We start from the raw sequence: 21591 nt of genomic DNA, 5'->3' as shown, positions 1-21591 counted from the left end.
TAGAATTTACTCAGAATCGTGTGAAAAACAAAAAAACATCCAGTGAGTGGTGTTCCTACGGACAGAAACAACTTGTTGATGAGAGGGGTCAGAGAAGAATGGCCAGACTGGTTGGAGCTGCCAGAAAGGCAAGAGTAACTCAGATGACTACTTTTTACGACTGTGTTGAGTAGAAAAGCATCTTAGAATGCACAACATGTCAAACCCTGAGGTGGATAGTACTGTGTATCCCAAAGGTGAAAGGGAATTATCTGAGAACTACTCCTACTTTGTTCTAGTGTAAATAAAGAGTTGGAGATGCTGGGGATTGAACCCAGGACCTCATACATGCAAAGCATGCGCTCTACCACTGAGCTACATCCCCCCTTGCTGTTAAGATATTCTAATGTATATTTTTTTCATGGGCTTTTAATTCCTCAGCCGAAACGATAAATTGGTACAATTATTAATGAAAGAGTTGGAGATGCTGGGGATTGAACCCAGGACCTCATACATGCGAAGCATGCGCTCTACCACTGAGCTACATCCCCTCTTGTGGTTAAGATATTCTAATGTGTATTTTTTACATGGGCTTTTAATTCCTCAGCCGAAACGATAAAGTGGTACAATTATTAATGAAAGAGTTGGAGATGCTGGGGATTGAACCCAGGACCTCATACATGCAAAGCATGCGCTCTACCACTGAGCTACATCCCCCATATGTTCTATGGAAAGTATAAATTTCATTTTTATTTGAAGAAGCAGGCAGGGCAGTATCAGCACCATCACCATTTCTGTATGTATTGGTTACTGCAATAATCACTAACAAATATGCACTGAATGTGCAGATGTGACTGAATGTGACAGATAACACACTTCATTAAATTTTAATCCACTTTGTTAAAATTCATATTGGTCTATTGTGAGGGATGCCGTCTTGGCGCCTTCCACTGGAGGTTTTCTTTCTCGCCTTGCGATCCCCCAGCAGGAGCTGGAAAAAGTCGCTGGGGAGAGGGATATCTCAACTGCCTTGCTTAACCTGCTGCCACCCCATCAAAACTCCAGATAAGTGGCAGAAAATGGATGGATGGATGAATGGATGGATGTTCTGTTTACTAACCTTTTCAGATAGTTTTTTTTAAAATACAGTTTTTTTTTAAAGTTTTTTTTTTTAAAGTTTACATTCACTGTTTCCCATCAAAATGCGTTGTGTCTTGAGGTCTGACAATTGTGGTGATTGCATTTCTTTCCTCATATAACACTTGCGAAGATGATGCAATGAATATTTCATATTTGTTTACGATGATGTTTATTAGCCAACGGTCACCTTCTTCCCTGGCTTTGGTGGCACATTGCTGTGCTTCCTTTTGTGTTACCCCCTAGTCAGTGCTCTTTAAAGAGTATGTACAAAACATCTTTAAAACCTATTTTACATAAAATCATGGTTATTTTTGAACCTCACATGTGTATAACTACAGGTCCTGACAGAATACTGTATGTTGGAGGGTCCCTACAAAGGCTATGAATACATTTTTATGAACTTAAATGTTACTGTAAACAAGGCAAGAAACAGTCTCATTCAAACAGTATAAAAGAGCCTACTTACACTGTGTGTCTTCTGTATCTAGTGCACTTATGTCCTGTGTTAGCCACTTAATGATATTCCTGTTTATGTCAAACAGGACAAAACTTAATTTTTTTCCCCCACAAAATGAGTGTGGGTATAAATAATATTTACAGTACATTCTAATATAGTCTTTAACATGTCAGACGGAGGATTATTATAGTAGACAGCCACACATAAACACAGAGAATAATTTCATCAGTGATCCATAGTGCAGTATAATCTGTGTAATCAACCTCTGAATCAGCTGAATGAAATGATCTGGTTCCTTCATATAACATAATCTCTTATCCTTTCAACACTGGCTGCTGTGTAATTATTCCAATGTGATCTTACACAGTCTGACTGCGATTTAATTTTTCCTGTAAATGAGTGTGTAAGGCTCAAAATGCAGTTGACTGTCTTCTCACTATAATGCTGTGTTAAAACTGACAGTGTATTTGAATGTATGAAAGGTATGAGCTATGCTGAACAGATTATTTTTTTAGGCAGATACATTTCATACAAAAAAGTCAAGTAAGTAATACTAAGACCAAAGCAGGCAGTGTACATACTGATCCCAATTTTAACACGACAAAGAGTCTACAGCCACGCTAGCGGCTTTGTGAGGCTGTACTTAAGCATGGTGGTGCTTTGAGCTAAGTGCTAACATCAATACGCTCACAATAATGCTAACATGCTGAGGCCACATTGGTATAATGTTTCCCTTGTTTCCCACTTTGGTTTAGCATGTTAGCATGCTAAGATTTTTTTTAAATTGGCACTAATTACAAAGTATAGCTGAGGCATGTTGGGAAAGTCATTAGTTGTAGCCATGCCAGTAGCATGGCTACAATATCAGGTGTATCTTTAGGATGAACGGAGATGTACACTGGGTCTACATGGAATGTTTTCAGTTCTGGGGGGAATATAAACACAAGTCAGTGGGAGAAAATTTGTCTTAGTGTCAGTAATGAAACTGGACACAGTACTGTTTTACAGCTCTGATTCCATTACAGCCAAAGCTTTCTTCTCCCTCAAACAATTACGGCTTTGACACTAAAAGGCCTTGAACATTTTCGGCAAAGCTCTTGCCTCAGAAATAGGAATATTTCACATCTGCTCAGGCCCACATTGCAGCAGAGTGATAAAGCCAGCAGAGGCACCCCCAGCCAGAGTCAAAAGCTGTGGTAGCATTTACAGTAAAGGGTTTAAATCTCTGTGCTATCAGCCACCCACAGCAGTTTATCTCCCAGCGCTGGGAACAAGCATGTTTCTGCAACAAAACATCTATAGCAAAATCAACCATTGTGGCATAACAAGAAAGGTCTTTCCTCCCTGAAAATTACATTTATTCCTGCTTTTAAAAAATCTGGACTGTCAGCTGCTAATAATGTCCAGTGCATCCACTCCCTCACTCCTTTTCATTTAAGACACTTTTTCTGGTTGGATGAGAATCAAAACATGTTGTCAAGAACAGCTTATCCGACAATAGGCCTGTCCTATGCCTTTAGAGGTCAGATTATATCATTAAGAAGCAGTGACCCCGATCGCCTCACATGCTATCTATAAGTAAACATCTTTGCATATTATAATCCACTGACCCACACTAACTCCTCTCACAAACACAACACAGCGATGTGTTGAAATTCACCAGGAATGGATGATGAGGAGGTTAATTATTGTTTTTCAAAAACCTTTAGTTATGCTGAAAAGCAGATAAGTGGAACCTTGTGGATACACAAACTCACTGAAAGCTAAAAATCTCTGTTCATCAACTGAAACTGAGAGAAAAGCAGCATGTTAACGTGACCTAATGTATGTACTGTACTGAACATTAGTTGTAATATTTCCTTTACAAAAAAAAAAAGCCTGCAATTAGCTTGAATAATGTTCAACACAATAAATGTAGCGCTAAGCTGCATTTTTGTGATGTAATGTCCCTTATTGGTTTTTAGATGTCACCTAGTAAAATGGTCTTACTTGCTATGACAGCATATTAAAAAATGTCTTCTACTACAATGGAAGTCTGACATACCCCCTACACAACAGTAATGGTGGAATGTCTATTCTATTTTCATTTATACACGAAAGTCATGTATAGTGTGAAGGAGAAAAAAATGGAAATATTTGGGTAAATTTGGTGCTGTGTTACAAAAATGCCGGCAATGGATTCAATTTAGGGATAAATGTTATGATAAGAGATACATGACAATGGGATACACAGGTTATTGATCAGAATTACAGAGAGACAAATATTGAAACTTTAATGAATAATTTATAAACCATTAATAAAGCCATCAGTTACTCTGCATTAATGTTGCCTTCAAAGGGGTAACCAACAAGGGGGAATAGTATAAACTGCAAAAGGTCAGAGGTCATCTGTCCACTGAATTACAATGTTGGAAATGGTAAATTAACAAAAGAATACATGGACCACTGTATTGTAGTCTTTTTTATTCATTTGACTGACTCATTTTGCTGGTTGCTGGACCGCACCTGTAGATTAGATGATTCACCATGTAAGCAGCCAAAAACCTCAATTTAAGCACAATGTAAGCTGGTGTTTAAATTTGCTTCCTCTTCCTCTGCATCCCCGCATTCAAAATCCCTGTTTTTCAGATTTATATGCCGTGGATCCCAGAGTTTTTTTTGTTTTTTTTGTTTTTTTTTTTACACTAGTCATGTATTAATGTCACAGTGAGCCAAGGAGCTTCACTTTGTACTGATCATTCGTTTCTTCAATTAGATCGCAGCAGGATGGGGGCGTACAATATCATACTCGCCCCGGGCTCTCTCCTACTCTCTCAGCTTCTCCATAAAGAGTGGGTTAACAGGATTAAGGGGACATTTACATTGGGTTGGGTGGAATGCCGAATACCTTGGCAGTGACTCCAGCATGGTCTGTAGTCAGATAACACTCAACGTGTAGCGTATTTAGGTCAAATTTGAAAATTGCATACATTAACACACACAAATACACCCAGGGGATGTGATGCTTTAAGACTGGTGAGAAGAGCATCTTTAGATAGATAGATAAATATATAGATAGATGGATAGCTGGATAGATAGATTCTAGTCACAAGAGAGAAAAAGACTGTTTAACATGGTTTAAAAAAGGGCTAAGGAGGTGGTGTTGGGGGTGTGCAACTTGATGTTGTATGTTGATCTAAGAAACTGAGTCGTGCCCATAAGGGAGTTGATGTTGGCATAATCTACTTAATCTGATTGAGGGCAGAGTTGTCTTCACAGGCTCAATAATTGATAACACCATCTGCTGGGGAATCAGTCTCCCAGAATGTCACACAGAAGGAATTAGGTTAGAGAAACACTGGGTAAGAACATTTTACCTTTCTTTGCCATCATGAGGATGATACTGAATAATTAATGTATATTTAACGCTATTCTTTCATCACAGTCACAACAGGATGGATGTGCATCTTAGTTCATTAGTTTTGTGAGTGTATCTGCTGTTAATCTGCCCTCCAGACCATAAGTGATTCATCTGGAAATATTCTCTCAATCATATGTTATGTGAGCACTAACATGAAAGTGATAAATATGACCAGATGAACTCAATTGGATATAAAAGAACATTATACAATTTTTTTTTTTCATAGAACTGAACATTCATTGTTTAAGTCCGTTTTGGTCTTCTCTGATTGGGTAGAAGGACGAGGCTCGCTCAAAAACTTTAGAAGGGAATATCTCTGCAGTGCTGCCTGGCTGTTCAATGAGTCTGGGACACAGAAGCCTTTGACAGCAACTCTCCACATTAAGAAATTTTTGTGAAGAATATTTCAACTTAAAAAAAAAGCTACATGCTGTAGCTTTAAGTTTGCAGTCGTATGACTTGAAGTGGCGGAAGTTGGATGTTCTAACCATTTATCCTGTACTCTTAGTGATTTCAATCATTTATCCTTTACTTTTAGCTATCTATTTCATATATCCATTACCTGTTTATACATTGCTTTAAGCTAACGCATTCATCACAATTTGCTAACCATTTCTATTACTTTTAACCAACCATTTCAACTGTTTACTTTTACCTATTTTTGTCAGTTACTTTTAGTTAACTCTTTCAACTGTTCAAACATTACTTTTAACTATCTATTTTAACCATGTAAACAGTTTGGTTATTAGCTAGCTCTTTGAACTGTTTATCCATTACTTTTAGCTAACGTTTATCTGTTACTTTAAGCTATCTATTTTAAATATTCATTCATTACTTTTAGCTGTTTCTCTTTGACTCTGTGCTCACTTGCTTACTTATGCTTGCACCGTTAGTTGCAGAACATGAAAAAACATGTGGACATATATTTTAAAATCAAATTGTAATTTCTATTAATTAAAATTTCTCGAGCTACTCCACAGTCTTTCCATGTACCTGCTGCAACTGCAGAAGTAACCTATCCCTGAGGTACAAGTACCCCGGGTTGCGAATCCCTGCATTAGATGATTAGATTTAGCTGTCTTCAATTAGCCATTGCCCAGTAGCAGCACGTGTGTCTTACAAAGCACTTTGTGATCCTAAGATGGATGAGGCTAGTGATTATATTTCAGCTCACACTTAAGAATGGCTACAGCAAAGATGTGCTGGCTAATTATAGGTGAAATGATCCCTTTAATTAGCCAAGACTATTTAATAGGATATGGTGTTTGTCTATATGTGAGTCTGTGTGCATTCATGTATGTGTTTGCTTATATCTAGATCATATGTTTATGTGTGTGTGTGACATATAAATTATTGATTGTTTAGCATTGTTTGAACATATTTAATTCACAGCACAGGGATGGATGGCACACACGTTTTTCTCCCATGGCTGTATGAAAGAAGTACCTGCAATCATGTGCTAATGTTTGACCGATTAAAAACAGCTTAACACTGAAAACATGCACAATGTACTGTGTTTGATGATCCGAGATGCATCATCACACACAGTGCCAAGCACTGTGTTGCAACATCTCAGCAGGTGCAGCTGCAGCCACAGGAGAAGCCAATGTGGGCCTGAGCAGAAACATGGTTTTAGGTTTCTTGGAAGCATCAGTCATGCTGTGTTCATGTCACATTGGGAAACGTTAAAGGTTGAAAGATTAACGCTACAACTTGGAAATGCTTTTAAACCCATGGCTGATATGAAGGATTTTTTGGATGGTCTGAAATGATGATGTTACATCCCATATGACATGCATGCAACATACCTGTAATACAGCCTGGAAGGATTGATGGGAGTTACAGGCAAAGTGAAGTTAACAGTCACTGTGTTTCTGGGATTAGTATTCTCTTTATAGAGGTGAAAAAGAAGAAAATACAGAGATTATTTCAGACTCTTACTGGTCTTTTTTGTGTCGACCTGAAAACAAAAGCAACCCCATCTCTTCTTTTTCTTCAATTCTTCTTTTTACTTATCTTGTCCTGTGTGTTCTGCTTGTTTAAGGGTTTGAAGAGACAAATGACAGGAGGGAGACTGAAGGAGATGGACACAGATAATGAGCAGAGTTTAAGATAAAATTACATGGAACAAAACTGTTGCATTTCATATCACTGTATTTATAATGCCACAGGGTGTATCTGTTATCAAAAAAAAATCAGTTGGAGGACAGCTGGGAAACAATTAAGCCTGATAAAGATCCCAAACAAGATGTGAATTTGTCAGTTATAAGAGCAGCTGAAATTCAGCCTTTAGGTTCTTTTGAATTCATTCACTGTGGAGGTACAACTCAACAGAGAACATCACCCACTTTGATTCCAGATTCCTGCCTTGTTCTAGTGTAGACAAGAGGTGGAGATGCTGGGAATTGAACCCAGGACCTCATACATGCGAAGCATGCGCTCTACCACTGAGCTACATCCCCTCTGCTTAATGTGTTTATTATCAAATATATATTTTATATAATATGACAGATTCCCATTGAATTGCTAATCTTTCACTTTGCGAAATTTCATATTTCTTCTGTTTACACACCTTCTGCAGGCAGGTTCTGATTTTTGATATTAAGGATTTTTTGAAGAAGCTGAAAAGTTATGTTAAACACAACATGTCACGTCAGATGTGTAATATAAAACACTTGTCTGAGCATTAACTTGAGCAATCCATCTCGTAGTCACTGAGAAATTTCAGTCAAGACCAAAGAGGTGGACCGACGACCGACTGAAGTGACCATTCTCTGGCTAAAAATGATAATAAAATTATTTTACATGAAACTTTTGCGTTTCAGTCTGCTGTATGGGAGATAGCTAGGCATGTTTAAGGCTATTACAGCCGAAAAAGCATTGTGAATTTAAAGTTGCCATTTTCTTTAGAAGAGGAGCCCCTTCTTTTGTATTCATTCACCTTAGAGATAGTGCAAGGTTACAACTGATTTTTTTTTGTGTGGAAGGACTTAATGTAAATCAACCTTGAACATTTAGTATTTTGTGTTAGTATTTGACCCAAAGAAAAGCATCATCTTCTTTAGAGGGAACGGAAGTGGAGCTCATGGGAATTGAACCCAGGGGCTCATATAGACAAAGCATATGCTCTATCACTAAGATACAAAGCCCTATGTGAAGAGCTAATCTACTTTATTGTAATTTGGCCTTGTTCAAAGCCAGAGACGGGGGTAGAGAAGGGTGTTCTCCCATGCTATATTTGTTTACACATACATAAGCAATGATGGATTCACTGATTTATCTGCTTATTATCCAATTTGTGAAATCGTGTATCATTCACTTTATAAACATTCCTGTGACAGATTAAAATGTCTGTGTATCTTGGAGAACCTGGACAAAAATACAGACATTCATGGATCGTTTGGGTGGAATGCAGCCAATCAAATGCTTTAACTGAGTGATGGTCCATATTTCCAGTCTTACCTGGGCTCAGAACCACAGTTCAGACCCACCGCCTGAATCCCTTCCATCTCACCCTAAATAAAAAAGCAGAATCCAGTGTTGGGGATTAGTGGAAAATGTTTCGGGCTGTTTGTTCCATTTCCTCCTCAGCAGAGGTGAGGGATGGGGGGGTAAATCAGTTGGCAACAGGCCAGCTGCGATGCAAACACAACCAGTGGATATCACACAGGGTGGGGACTGACTCCAAGCTTGCCTTGTAACCTGTTTTACTCAGACATTGTAGGTCAAATGCACACGTTCTGCACAGGATTTCTGCTCTGTGTTGTTATGCGTCCCTTTAGATTGACAGCTTGATTCATAAAGTTAGACAGCGAGCGGGAGGGAGCAGAAAATGTGCACAGATACAGGAGGTGGAAAGTATGATGGGAAATAGGAACGTAGGGGCAAGAGAGGTTGGAAGATGCAGAGAGAGAGAGAGAAAGGGAGACAGAAAATCAGTGTACACTATATCTTGGGTCTCATTAGGGAAATGAAAGCTGTTAACTAAATGAGTGTTTCTGTGTGTGAGGCAGTGCATGTGGCCCGTCTGCTCTTTAGGGCAGAAGTCCCCATCCATTTCTGACCTCTCTCTCCCACACATACACACACACACACACACACACTCGATAATTACTGGAACAGAATTAAATAGCATGACTGCATGAATTACTTACCCAGCAAATAGATCAGTCACAGATTTGCTAGACTTAATGCAGAGACAGACTTCACAACAAACGATATTTTCATCTTTTTGAGCAAAGTCACTGCTCCTGTGTCTGCCCTGATGTCTAAGAACAAGGTCATGTCACAAAGGGTGTGTGTGTTTGTTTGCCTGGCCTAAAGCTGATAAAGGAGCAGCTCACTCACATTTGCTGTAGGAGGTGGATTGTCAGTCTCTCTGTCTGATTTTCTTTTCTGTCAGCCTCTTCACCCATAAATATCCCCCCAGCTTCAACCAGTGGTCCCCAACCATTAGTCACACAGATACACACTCATGCAGACACACTTTCACACATACACACAAGGAAAACCTTTGGCCTAACCCCGTGTCTGGTCTCGTCTGACACACAACATTTGTACAAATGTGTGCACGCATATATGCAGCCGTGCACACACATACTCTACACTCACAAACACATTTATGGACTTGTGTCAATGCATGAAAAGCCATGCACACTGATACCCACACATTAACCAAAGGAGTGCAGGGTCACGGATTGCAGCTTCCTTACATCAGGGTCTGAATATTAATGTGCGGGGACAGATAAGCAGCCGTGGCAATCCCTTTAAGTCCATACTCTTCGCTGGTTGGTGCTTCTGGTTAATTTATGCCAATCTGAACAACCGATTTATGCTAATTTTGTGCTTCAATTTGAACCAGTGTGTGCGGAGTGGTTTGAAAGCTTCAATCAATCTGACTGTGTCGGTGCATCTCGCTTTGTCGTTGTGTCTGCTTGTTTACTGATATCTGGCAGAAACCGTCTTTTGGTTGACATCCCCATTTACTGTCCCTATTCTCCCATGTGAAATAGGCTCTGTATTAGGAATCATCTGTTTTAGTTCTTGCTTCACCTGTCCAGAAGGGGGCAGCAGCGAAAAGAAGTTTAATGGATTGCTACCAAAGACATTCATACATTCAGAATCTAAGCCTCAACATCCTATTAATTTCTTTGATCCCAGATGGACTGCAGTTAGTCTAAACAATAACTGACCCAGACGTGGATCTGGACCTCCACGTTGACTGATAAATATGCTCGCCACCCAGAAGTCATGGGTGAGGGGCAGGGTGGGGTTTTCTAAACTGCCCACAGCTCCAACGGCTGCTAAAGCCATCCCAAATGAAGACATCTATTGTGATAGTGAGTGATGCTTCGTCATTCAAAAGCCACTGGCCGCGTAAAGATGAGACACGCACAGTGTGAGCTTAATCGGGCTTGATTAGAGACGGCGCCGCTCACTTCTTAGCTCCATTTGGCTTTTTCTTTATCATCGCTCCCTCACCTCTGACCCTTGTCCTCCTCCTCCTTCCCCCTCGTCATCTACCAAATCCTTTAATCCAGGCTCCTCTGTGACCCCTCCCTTTTGTCCCAGAGATGGGGTACATGTCTGCACCCCCGCCCCGTGAAATTGGCCGGTCAGCACTGCCAGCCATGCCTCTCTCCTCCGGGGAGAAAGAGCGAGGAAGCGGGAAAGAGAGTGTACGTGTTGTCAGTGTTGCTGCTGTACAGCTGTACAATGAATCAAAAACATATTAAAATGACAAAGCAGACTTGAGCAGTTTCTGTGTGAGCAGGATGCAGTTTATTGCATTCCAAATAACTGTGTGTCATCACCTCCTTAAATCATAGGGCTTTATTTTTCTTGAGGCACGGAAGAAGAAATTGTCAAGACAAATTAACAGCACATGGCTCGAAACAACCTCACTGTGGATTTTTACTGTGGTTAAATCCTGTAGACCACTGACCTCACATCTACTGTTTAATCCCCCCCGACCCACGTCAGATGACTGACAGGTGGATTAAAGGAGTATACACCACAAAGTAAAGAGTAGGATAGAGAACAATGATTTGAAGTACAACCTTTAAATGGCTATTTGAAACAGACATTATATTTTAGCTACTGTACTTTTTGTTCATTGTCACTGGAAGGAAAATAAATGAGGCTATGATTTAAATATTCAATAGTAACACACAGACACACACACACACACGCACGTCTTCGTGGAATTTCTGAATGGGTTTCTTTATTTCAGCAGTGCTTAAAAATGAAAGGTCGTTCAGTTCAGTCTTAGGAAACCTTGGGTAAAGCATTTGATCAGACTTAATGGCTGATCCTGTTCAGAATTAAGGGGACGGATCAAATCGATCTCACACTCATAACACAAATGACACACTTGATTTCTTTATTTCTTTATTTAACTGGGTTTTACCTCATTGTATGACAGGGCAGCCAGTTCTACCATAGGATATTGTCAAAAGTCAAACCTATGATTAGGCTGACCCAACTGCCAGTCGTTACCACACATGAAATAAAGACTCTGAAGAACCTCACGAACACACGATTCACTCAGAAGTTTGATATTGAAGGAAACACTGTACCTGTCCTCGTGACATCATCCTCTTACCTGTTGTCCTCTCGCGCTGCCTTTTCCGGAGGGCGGGGCGCTAGACGCTTGCCTTCTGCTCAGCCAGTGCTGGCGCTTTACAGCAGCACATCCTCGAGCCGGTCACAATCCTGCCGTGCCAGCGCTCGAGCCTCGCCGACACAGCGCGCGCTCGGGATAGGTCTCTTTTTTTTTTCTCTCTTCTTTCTTTTCAGGGATCTAAACGTGATTCTCTCGCTTTAATTTTCTCAGATCATTTTTTAAGTGAAGACGGGCAGAGGTTTGTTTCTGCCGGCGGGACAGGCTCGGCGACACCGGGGGCTTAGAGTGCAGCCTCTGCTTATTATAAACCCGGACACTGGACATTATTCCTGCACGAGAGGACGCTACTTTTGGATTACTTTGACACACAGTTTTGGACTGGACCACAAATATAACTAAAATAAATATCTCTTGGTTCTCAGCATGTCGCTTTTCTACAGTGGATAATACAACCCTCACTTGCGCAGAGCGGATGCATGCACTTCTGAGCGCTTTGTGCACAGTGTAGCTACGGGAAAACAGTAACCTGTAACTGCATAATAGTGTTATTCAGTGTTAATATTTAAGAAGCATTTACTGCGTTTAGAAACAGTCATTCCAACTTATCTATCATTGTCTTGGAACGAGCCCTGCGCGCTTTTCAACTCAGAGAAACCAGTGAAGCCAAGATAAGGATCAGGATGCATTGCAGCTGAAACCCGCTAGTCCGGGACTTTGGTGTTGTAATCAGATCGCACGGACCCCCACACCCCTCCTGGACCTGGACGGGAGCCGAATCAGGATGACTCCCGGCGATGCGATGTCGATCCTGCTCCCGGCGCTGTGCCTGCTCTCCGGAGCCTCCCGGGCAGCGACCCTAGGCGGACTGGAAGGCGAGTACAACCGACAAGGTGAAGGAAAACAAAAACTCAGGACAGCATCTATTTGTCTATGAGTTGTGATTATCAAGGCTGATAGTGATATTTAACAAAGCGATTTTTTTTTGGGGGGGGGGGTCTTCCCTTTGATGGGCTATATTAAGAATTTTCAATTATATCTAATGTCTGTAATTAATTAGGTGTTTTAAGTGGCTTCATCATCCACACTGATGATGATGATAATGATGATAACAGGGATCAAAACAATCAGACATTAGGTTAGAGTAGCACCTGCATCTTTAATGCACAGCCGAAAGAGTATGCCCAAAATGATGCATGATAAGCTTTGGCTGTGTTTGGCGCAAAACACCCTTTAACCCAAAGTTAAACCTGCAACCTCTGCGCCGTTGGTTTACGCGCTCAGAGCGCATTGCCAAAGGGCTGCCTTCGGCCTTTATTGTGGCTTGATAAATGGTGATGCTGGCGAAGCAAGCAGGTGCCAGACGAATTCTCCTCAACGCCAACAACAAGTGCACAGACTGGGCAGAAACACGGAGGCTGCTGGCTGATCCAGACACATAGCAGCTTCCAGAGTTAAAGGGACAGTTCAGCCAACTGCGCTTCCCGCTGGAGGGATTGACGCATGTGGGGAATTTGTCTTTTCATTTGCCCCCATCTGGAGAAGGCAGAGGTCAGGATCAGCGACTCTCTAAGCTGGAAGTCATTTGGCATCTTGATCTGGGACACTTCAGCAGAGTGGACGCAGGGGCTTAAATGGGTTGGGATGGTGGAACTCTAAAGTCACCACAAAAATCGCCCCCAGTTTCCTTGAAAAGTGGCCGTGTGCATCACATTCACAACTATATTCAAAAATGCTAAGCGGGAAAATGATGAAGGACGAGAGAGAACCAGACACTGATTTTGGACGGCTATAAGTCAGGGTGAATGGAAGACAAGCTCGGCTCTATAACAAGCCCCCTCTTTGTGCTGTGGCCATCAGGGTCAGCAGCACAGACTTGGCAGCCTTCCTGTTTTCTGCAAACTGACAGACAGTTAAAATGGAAAACATAAAATGAGAGGAGACATCCATCACAACAAAATAATAAGAAGCTTACGGGGCAATAGTCACATAGAGCTATTTTGTGAGATTGGATTGCAGTCTGTGTGAGTGTGTCTGCGTCTCTCCATTTGTCCATGTTTTGAATGAATTCTCTCTGTTTGCAGGGTAATAACTATCTGTGCAATCTCTCTATTGTTTGTTCCTCCTGTATGTTTTTCCTCTTTGTCTTCGTCTTTTTCAGTCTCCTTTCAGTATTTTGGGCCTAATCATTTGCTCTCGGCCCTTTCTTTCCCTCTCTACCACATGATGGTGTTGACACCCAGATGCAGTGAGGAGGAAAAATTTAGAGGTTGTGTCACTCTTTGTACATTGACCGTTAGCCTGTACTCAAGTCACCTGACTGTATGAATGGGTTTTGCTCCACCGCTGCACTTTGCAGCAGAGCTTATTGTGCCTTAACCCTTTGTATTTCCATGACTGACCTACATCTAAATACCTAAGGCAGCTCCTGCTTCTGGTCATTTGCTGAATGAATGCAGTGTCTGTAAGTTAGGGCCCTGTCTCTGTGTGTCATTACGCAACCGTGGCCTGTGCCACACTGGCCCCCACAACTAATACAGTTAGAGCGAGTACCAACAAACAGCAATGCGAGACAGACAGAGAGGGAAACATTCACAAAACAAGTTTACATAAAGAAATGCATCAATACTTTGTATTTCATGTAGCATCATTGTTATTCTGTCAAATCAGATACATCAAAGGATGGTTGCTAAGTGCAAAAATGCAGGACTCTTATCTTCATTGAAATCACAACAAGATTTCATTCCAGTTAAGCTAAAAGTAGTTGCCCTCCTCAGCAATGTGTGTGTCAATGTGTGTGCATGCCTCTGTGTTCGCTTGTATGTTATGCTAGTTGGAGCGAGACCCTTATGTAAGACAGAGTAGTTGTTGTGAGCGACTGGTCAGGTGATATGTGTGTGTTTGTGTTGAGCTTGGTTTGCTTGTACAGTAACATCCAAGTGGCTTTCTGCACAGAGTGTTGAAGCTAATGGAAACTGCTTTCCAATGCAGTTCTGCTAGCGGTCTCTAGATACTGTCTGACATAAATGGTCACTAGAGGATGAATCCTGATATACTTGGTGACACCCTGTCTTTAGAGCTAGCATCACCAATAGGCAAAATCTTGTTCAGCACTTTAGTTTTTGACAGGAATACCTCTAAAACAAAATAGTTAGGCTGAACTTTAAGACAAATCTACAGAAGAATTAGGTAACAATTAGGTAACAATAAAGGCCTCTGACACACCCTCAGGGGTAAAACGTTACATATTTTGCTCCATGAGGGATGTGAAGTGAAGAGTGGCAAATTTGTCTTCTGGTTCAAGATAGCTTTATTTTTTAAGTCAGTTTGGTCCATATTATCTATGTGTCTGTCATCAGAAATCTAGTCATTTCTCACCGCCTCCGTGCTATTATGATACATCTCTATCTGTTGTGCTTGAAAGACGTGTTCATATTAACTGGTGGTGCGGCTTATTAGACTGATGTGGACTTGTTCCAATGCTCTGGTTCAGTGTTTGGGGAAAGGTCATAAAGCTACTTGGCTGAAATTACACGCTGCATAATGATGTTTACCATCGGGGTGTGGGATTTTAATTTAAAGAAATCATGAACTAGCCTGTGTAGTTGGTCATAATTGTGCTTTGACAAATAATTTAGCATTTGGCTCAAAAACATCAAAACATATTCATAAAGTAAACATTTGTATTTAGACATGTTAGTAAAATAAAGAAAGACTTCTGTTTAAGTTAAAAAAAAAGCATAGTGATATAATTTCTATAATGACTACTGAAATGGAACTAATGGTTAAACTCCAGTGTATTCATGAAACAAATCTCCACTAAACTTTAGATTGTGTTTATGTGTGTGTCTGTTGTGAGGGGATCAGAGAGTGCCCCCCCTGCCAGCTCCAGTCAGTTTCACTGGTCTAGCAGCCGTTTTAATGCCCCTCACATGAAACTCATTAGGGTGTCGGCACACAAGGGAGGGCCTCTCTCCCAGCAGCGCACCGACTGTATGGATCAGGGTCCATTTACGGTTAAGGAGAGAGGAGCTACGTCTAATTTGATCAGCTTGGTTAGTCGGAAACCACGCAGGTGGCTCTTAAGGCCACCCAGTGTCCATATTCTGTACCACCTGCTTGCTCACCAAAACAATACTTTTTCTTTGTAGTCAACTGTAGCTTAACAGAACCTCTATTCAAGCATTTCTCACTCCAGTGGCTCTTAGTGATTGAAGATTTATTACTCTATTGTAGTTTTCTGTTTTAGTGCCAACATTTGAGCTTGGCTAGCAGTGAATTATGTGAGTGTGTGGGTGGATGGGACTAAACACAGATTATCAAAGCAGCCTGAAAAATACCGTTACTGCCTTGATTTCACTACATACTGGTGATTGGTGGGTGGGGCCAGAGACTTGTTATCTATGGTCTGGTCTGGTCTACGCTTCTCCTGAATATTACTTCCCAGGTAAAACTGTTGCTTCACACTAAATGACACTAGTAAGGACACAAGAAAACGTCCAACTTAGACGATCACTGATGAGTGTGAAAAGTGCTACCGTTGCCAACATTTTTGGCCATCAAGCATAAATGAATTCCACATTTAAGTTGAATTTCTTTCGCTGTTTTTCTGCTGGTTCTACAGTTTGTCTGGTTGCAAAGACAAAAAATTGGTGTATCATTAAGGAGGTTTGTGTTGAATTAGGCTTGGAGTCCTGCGATAAATTTAGTTAGCAGATGATGGCCTAAAGAAAAGTCACATTTATTAAATAACTGTGTTAACTGTGAGAAGGCATTTACTGTCTAAAAGAGCTCCTCTGCTCATTTTACTAGAAAGTTGATTTTTTATTTTATGAAAATGTATTAATTTTTCATATATAGTGTCAATAGACTGATGATGTGCTGTTTTTCCATTCAGAAACAGTGTTGTTGCTCTTTGCATTTAAGATACTTGCCAGGATTTCTCACAGCATTTTATAGTGGAGGCATCCCACTTCCTTTGAAATAAAGAGTGCCTCTGCTAACATCAGGAGAAATTATTACATTTTTATGAAATATAAAATTTGTTTTTTTACAGTTTAGGAAAAACGAGTGATGGCACTATGTCACAAAGCTAAGGCCACATATTTAATGACTATATGAACTGTTATGTAGTGACTTCACTGATTTCAAGACGTGATGCATCGGGATTTTGCTCACAAGGTGACTGGTTGATTGATTACATCACCAGAATTAAACTAGTTTGATAATCACAATTTGAACTGAAAATGTTACCAATAAAACGGAGACTGTCCTCCCATTAATAATGACCCCATTGGTCGTCTGTGCAAGCACGTTATCATGACCCATAGTTAGGTTTTAGTGTTATGCAACCTCTAGTTGCCATAGTAATTATGACAAGAGCAAAGGAGGAAGTCAGACGATGTATTATATAAAGCAACAAAGTCCACATAGGGAGGAGGTCAGAGTGGATGGATGGGTCGATAAATCACACAGGAGACCGCTGGTCATTTCCCAGGTGAAACTGATGGTTACCGTTGTTTTTTATCCATGACCGTTCCACAACCTTAACCCCGGGTTTATTATTGTACACACAATCTCTTCCTAAACCTAACCAAGTTGTTTCTGTGCCTAAACTTAACCATACCTTGACCGCTCCATAATGTTAACTATGTTTATTATTGTAGCCATGACGACGAAGCTCCTGTACACCACTGCTTTTGCCCGCTTATGGGTCATATCCGAGGGTAGGGAAAATTGACCTATATGGTCTTTCAGGTTGGAGGACTTGTTCAATAGCTCATCGCTTGGAATCGTGTATGTCGGAAAATTGGGCATACATCTCTTGTTTGGATGGAATGTGCAAAATTCTCATCATTGCAATATTTTCATATCAGAGAAATGCCTGGGGATTAGGCCAGGAAGTGTGTAACCACTAAACAGTCTGATCCGAGTTTTGCCTGTGAGAATACATGTGGACTACAGTAGATTATGTGTTTGGGTTGAGGCTGCATTGTTGTCTCCCACCAGGGAATATGAAATGCTTATGTAAAGACAAGGGAACAGTCTTTCCTCTTTCTCATTTCTGTATCATATTCTCTCTCTTTCTTTGTTATTCTTTTTCAGCCCCTCATCCCTCTCCGTCTTCTATGTGTAGATGATAGGGGCCTGGTGGAGTTAAGTGGTACCATGGGACTGAAGAAAGTGTCTTAAAAGCCCACAAAGTCCCAGTGCTTCTTTTAGTTTTGTGTGATAAGCCCCAGGTCGTTTTGGGCTGTAGCTTGAATTCATAAAAGGAAGCTGTGTCATTTTAAAACCTGCCTTCCTATCTATATCTTTCTTTGGCTTCAACAGAAATACCACACCTGGTTTAAAAGTTTCCATCATGGCTTGTCTGGTTGTTAGTCTCGGACTCAAAACTTAGCATCTCTTTTGGTTTCTTCTCTTTAGCTATTTCTCTGTTTAATTTCTCTGCCTTTTACCTCCTGTTTTCTCTTACTTCTGATTTCCCTGTTTCCCTTCGTTAATTCTTTCTGTTATCTTCCAAATCCTGCATTTCTGTTTATCTTTGTTGCTAAGGTCAGATAAACCATTTCTGTTTAGCGTGACTGCCTAACCTGTAGGGTTAGTTACAGTACATTTGTTAAAAAGTGCTTTTAAATTGAGCTAAACATGATTGAGATATCTCCCCAAAAAAGAGGGAATTTAATCGAACTGAAACCAAAAAGAGTTAAACGTGAGGACAAGGAAGAGAATAAAAGAAGCATAAGAGCTATCATCCACCACCTATGGAAAATATTCTCTCACTCCTTCATACATTCGTCAGCAAAGTTCATTAGCTTTGCTTGTACTCAAAATGTTGTCTCTATGAAGTCCAGACATTGTCTATGATTCTGAGAATTACATTAGCAATTCACATGCACATAGTTGTTCATGCACTCCCCCACGGTGTTTGCAAATGGCGAGCCCACACAGGCACTCCTGTGACTGGGGCTTGTCTAAGTAAAGGTCAAACTGAGTCAGAAGTCAAAGGCCACACACAAATACACAGAAACACACACACGTACACAGAGTTGACGCAAGCAGATTCCCCTGGTTGCATTCCCGGGAGGATTTCTTGATTGGGATTTTTGGTGGCTTTTTCACTCTGCCCTAATGTTCTATCATGCCTATTCTCACCTACAATTACTGCTGTGAACAGTTTAAATGCAAGAAACTTTAGGGTCAATGACATGGTAGGCTGATACTGTAGGTGGGTTGCTGGAATTCTCCTTCATCTTCATTCATTCATTCCTCCTTCCAGCCTTGTTCTCACTCCCGCGTTCATAAAAATCTTGTGAAATGTGCTGTGTCATGGCGTGGGGGGGTCGGTAGAGAGGGCATTGGTGCGTATAGCATTGAGTATGTATTACCTTCTGTGGGCCTTAGAGCCAAAGATTGCAGTATACAGCTCAAGCATATATCATCAACTCATTGGCATTCACTCCTGCTTTCTACCGTCATCTCTTTCCTCCCTAACCCTCTGTTGCGTGAAAATCCCACCTGATAGAAAGCAAGTTGAAACCAATTATAACGTATAGAGAACAATTTTCAGCATTTAGACACATGGGGTACGCTTAAGCTGTAGAGTTTTATTTTTTCTACCCGTTGTTGTATTTAATTTCAAGTTAAAGTGAGACTTCTCTTGGTATTATAATCAAACCTGGACAATGGCAGAGGCATTATGAATTTAAAGTTTTACTTCATGTAATGAAGTCTTGAATGAGTTTGAAGACGGTTTCCTGTGTCAGAGGCCTTGCTGTTCAATATTGCTGACTGTTGTCTGACATATTAATCAGTATTGATTTTATTGTACACCAATTCAAGGTGACATAAAGGAGAATGAGAAGGGACAGAGACAAGGTTGAATTTTAACGCTGTGATGTAATGACCCAAGAAAAGAAGGGTGAAAGGATGAAAAGCAGGAGAGGAGAGGGTGAAATCAAAAGGAGCGGGATCAAGGAAATAAGAACATTTAAAACAGATCTGATAAGCAGAAACTAATAGTTATTGATGAAATTAAACTGAGGAAGAGAGTTTCATTGATCTGTCTCGGACAAAACCAACCAGACCATCATCAGGAGGTGATGGGCGTCACAGGTTTAAGACGAGGTCAGAGGTCACACAGGGTGACCTTGTTTGTGTTGAGGCAGTGACAGCATCCACTTAACCTGTTAGCATCCTGGACGTCTCACACACACACACACAAAGACACACAAAGACACACTCACATTGAAACGCTCCTCAGAGAGTTGGTCAATGTTTACTCAGACTGATCGGAAGTCTGGGATCAACAGAAGTCATCAGTCGACTGGCATATCAGTCAGACTGTCGATCTGGCCCTTCTGTGTATCGTGTGTTTTCAGTTTAGAGAGTGTGTCCATTAAGGTCAAGACTGCAATGTAAATGTATGTTCCATCTTTTTACCTCTTTTTATGTCTGTTTCACACGCAGTTTTTTGTGTTTTTTGTCATGAAACTTCAAATTACCCCATTCCTAATACATAGAATAATTATCGATTTAATGAATAACTGATTCATAATTGAAGCAATTGAGATTGTAAGGGACTTTGCTTACATTTAAGGCTAAGGCTTTGATTGTGTGCATCAGTGTGTGTGTGTGTGTTCTTAGTACAAGACCTGTGTCAGAATTGAGGCAAGGGGAGCTGTGCGGGAGGGGAAGGAAACACAGATTTTTTTTGGTTACTGATTTCCACATTTCAGTCAAGTCTCTGCCTGCTGTAGCCACCATAACATTTAAAGCTACACCAACAGTATGTAATGTCTTAGTGTTTGTGTCGCAAGAAGTTGTTTAAAAGGTGGACAGCCCATTTTGTGGTGAAACTCCTCACATCAGCGCTGCACTCAGCAGTAGCAAGCAGTCAGCTTATTCCAGATTTGTGCCCCTTGGCAGTTTTTATTCTCAGTGACAGTTGGAAGCTGGCAAAAGCCACCACGTGCAGACTGCTGAGTTTGAGTGCAGAGGAAATGTCTTTTCCAGCCATACTGTTTTCTTACAGCACATATAGGTCTCTCTGCGCAAACTCCCCCAAAGCATTTCACCAGTTAAGTGTACAGACACTGGGTCAGTGGTTATGATTCTTAAAGTATTGAAAACAGTAAATATGATGAAGAAAATACTTTGGCTTTATGTATTTTTAACTTGCACTTAAATTGGGGAAACACTGCAGAATTAAATTCTGCCTTTATTAACATGGATGTGCCGCGATTAATACCATAGACAGTGATGAATAATTTGAAACATATTTGCACGTTCAGTCAAACTTAAATACTGTTACTGCTTTCTGAAAAACTGTATTTTTACATTTAGATAATTCAGCTTAAAGGGGGACTTAAAGTTTTGGGGCTAAAGCTGCTACAGAAACCACGTGTAGACAGTAAGGATTGTGATTGGTCAGCATGGGCTGCCTGTGTGGGCTGCTTTCTCCCATAAGTTTCTAATGCCTGGGGAGATTGTTGATAGTGAATACAGCATTAAGGAAGTTGAAGAAAGGCTCAGTAATCTGCTGCTTTTCAGTAACAGACATCTGGCAAAGCCGTCTCCTCAGCAAACACAGCTACTGCATAGCAGTGGTCTCAAAATAGAAGTTACCTGGCCCACTGGTACTTTGTGGCACAAAGTAAATGGGAAAATGTAAGCACAGTTACTGCGGGGAATATAATTAAAGCAGGATAAGGCCTGATTATGTATGATACATTCATCTGGTGTTGTGGTGGTGCTATGAACAAGTGAAATCTTATGATGAACTATCAACAAAAACTATCTGCAAAACTCGTGCGTCAAGTACAAACCCATCTTAGTTCTCACACATTTAGTTGCATAAAAATGTATTGCATCATCTGATGGTGGTCTGAATTCAAGACTGGTTTACCAGTGGTGAACAGTGAACAACTTCACCAGGTTTTATTTCCGGGGCAACAGCTCCAGGCTCTCGGTGTTCTTGTTTAGGAATCT

The 21591-nt window shown here is 40.7% G+C and overlaps 1 protein-coding gene and 4 non-coding genes across 5 annotated transcripts in view; 1 reads left to right on the top strand and 4 right to left on the bottom strand.

The window, feature by feature from the left end:
- Positions 1-292: 292 nt before the first annotated feature.
- On the bottom strand, positions 293-364 carry trnaa-ugc. The gene has a single exon. It is a non-coding gene; the product is annotated as a tRNA-Ala (tRNA).
- A 94-nt stretch (positions 365-458) lies between these two features.
- Positions 459-530, bottom strand: trnaa-cgc. Its single transcript has one exon. It is a non-coding gene; the product is annotated as a tRNA-Ala (tRNA).
- A 94-nt stretch (positions 531-624) lies between these two features.
- trnaa-ugc lies at positions 625-696 on the bottom strand. The gene has a single exon. It is a non-coding gene; the product is annotated as a tRNA-Ala (tRNA).
- Positions 697-7366: 6670 nt separating this feature from the next.
- On the bottom strand, positions 7367-7438 carry trnaa-cgc. The gene has a single exon. It is a non-coding gene; the product is annotated as a tRNA-Ala (tRNA).
- A 4239-nt stretch (positions 7439-11677) lies between these two features.
- The window catches only part of sema4f (sema domain, immunoglobulin domain (Ig), transmembrane domain (TM) and short cytoplasmic domain, (semaphorin) 4F), a 56754-nt gene continuing 46840 nt past the window's right edge, over positions 11678-21591 (top strand). Inside the window, exon 1 of the mRNA XM_040140342.1 lies at positions 11678-12491. Coding sequence (XP_039996276.1) covers positions 12383-12491 — 109 coding nt within the window. The 5' untranslated portion in view covers positions 11678-12382. The remainder of the gene's footprint in view (positions 12492-21591) is intronic.

This window comes from Xiphias gladius, chromosome 12, assembly GCF_016859285.1.
Source record: "Xiphias gladius isolate SHS-SW01 ecotype Sanya breed wild chromosome 12, ASM1685928v1, whole genome shotgun sequence".
Classification (NCBI taxonomy): Eukaryota; Metazoa; Chordata; class Actinopteri; order Istiophoriformes; family Xiphiidae; genus Xiphias; species Xiphias gladius.
Note: the sequence above shows the minus strand (reverse complement) of the source record. Positions and strands in the feature narration are given on the sequence as shown.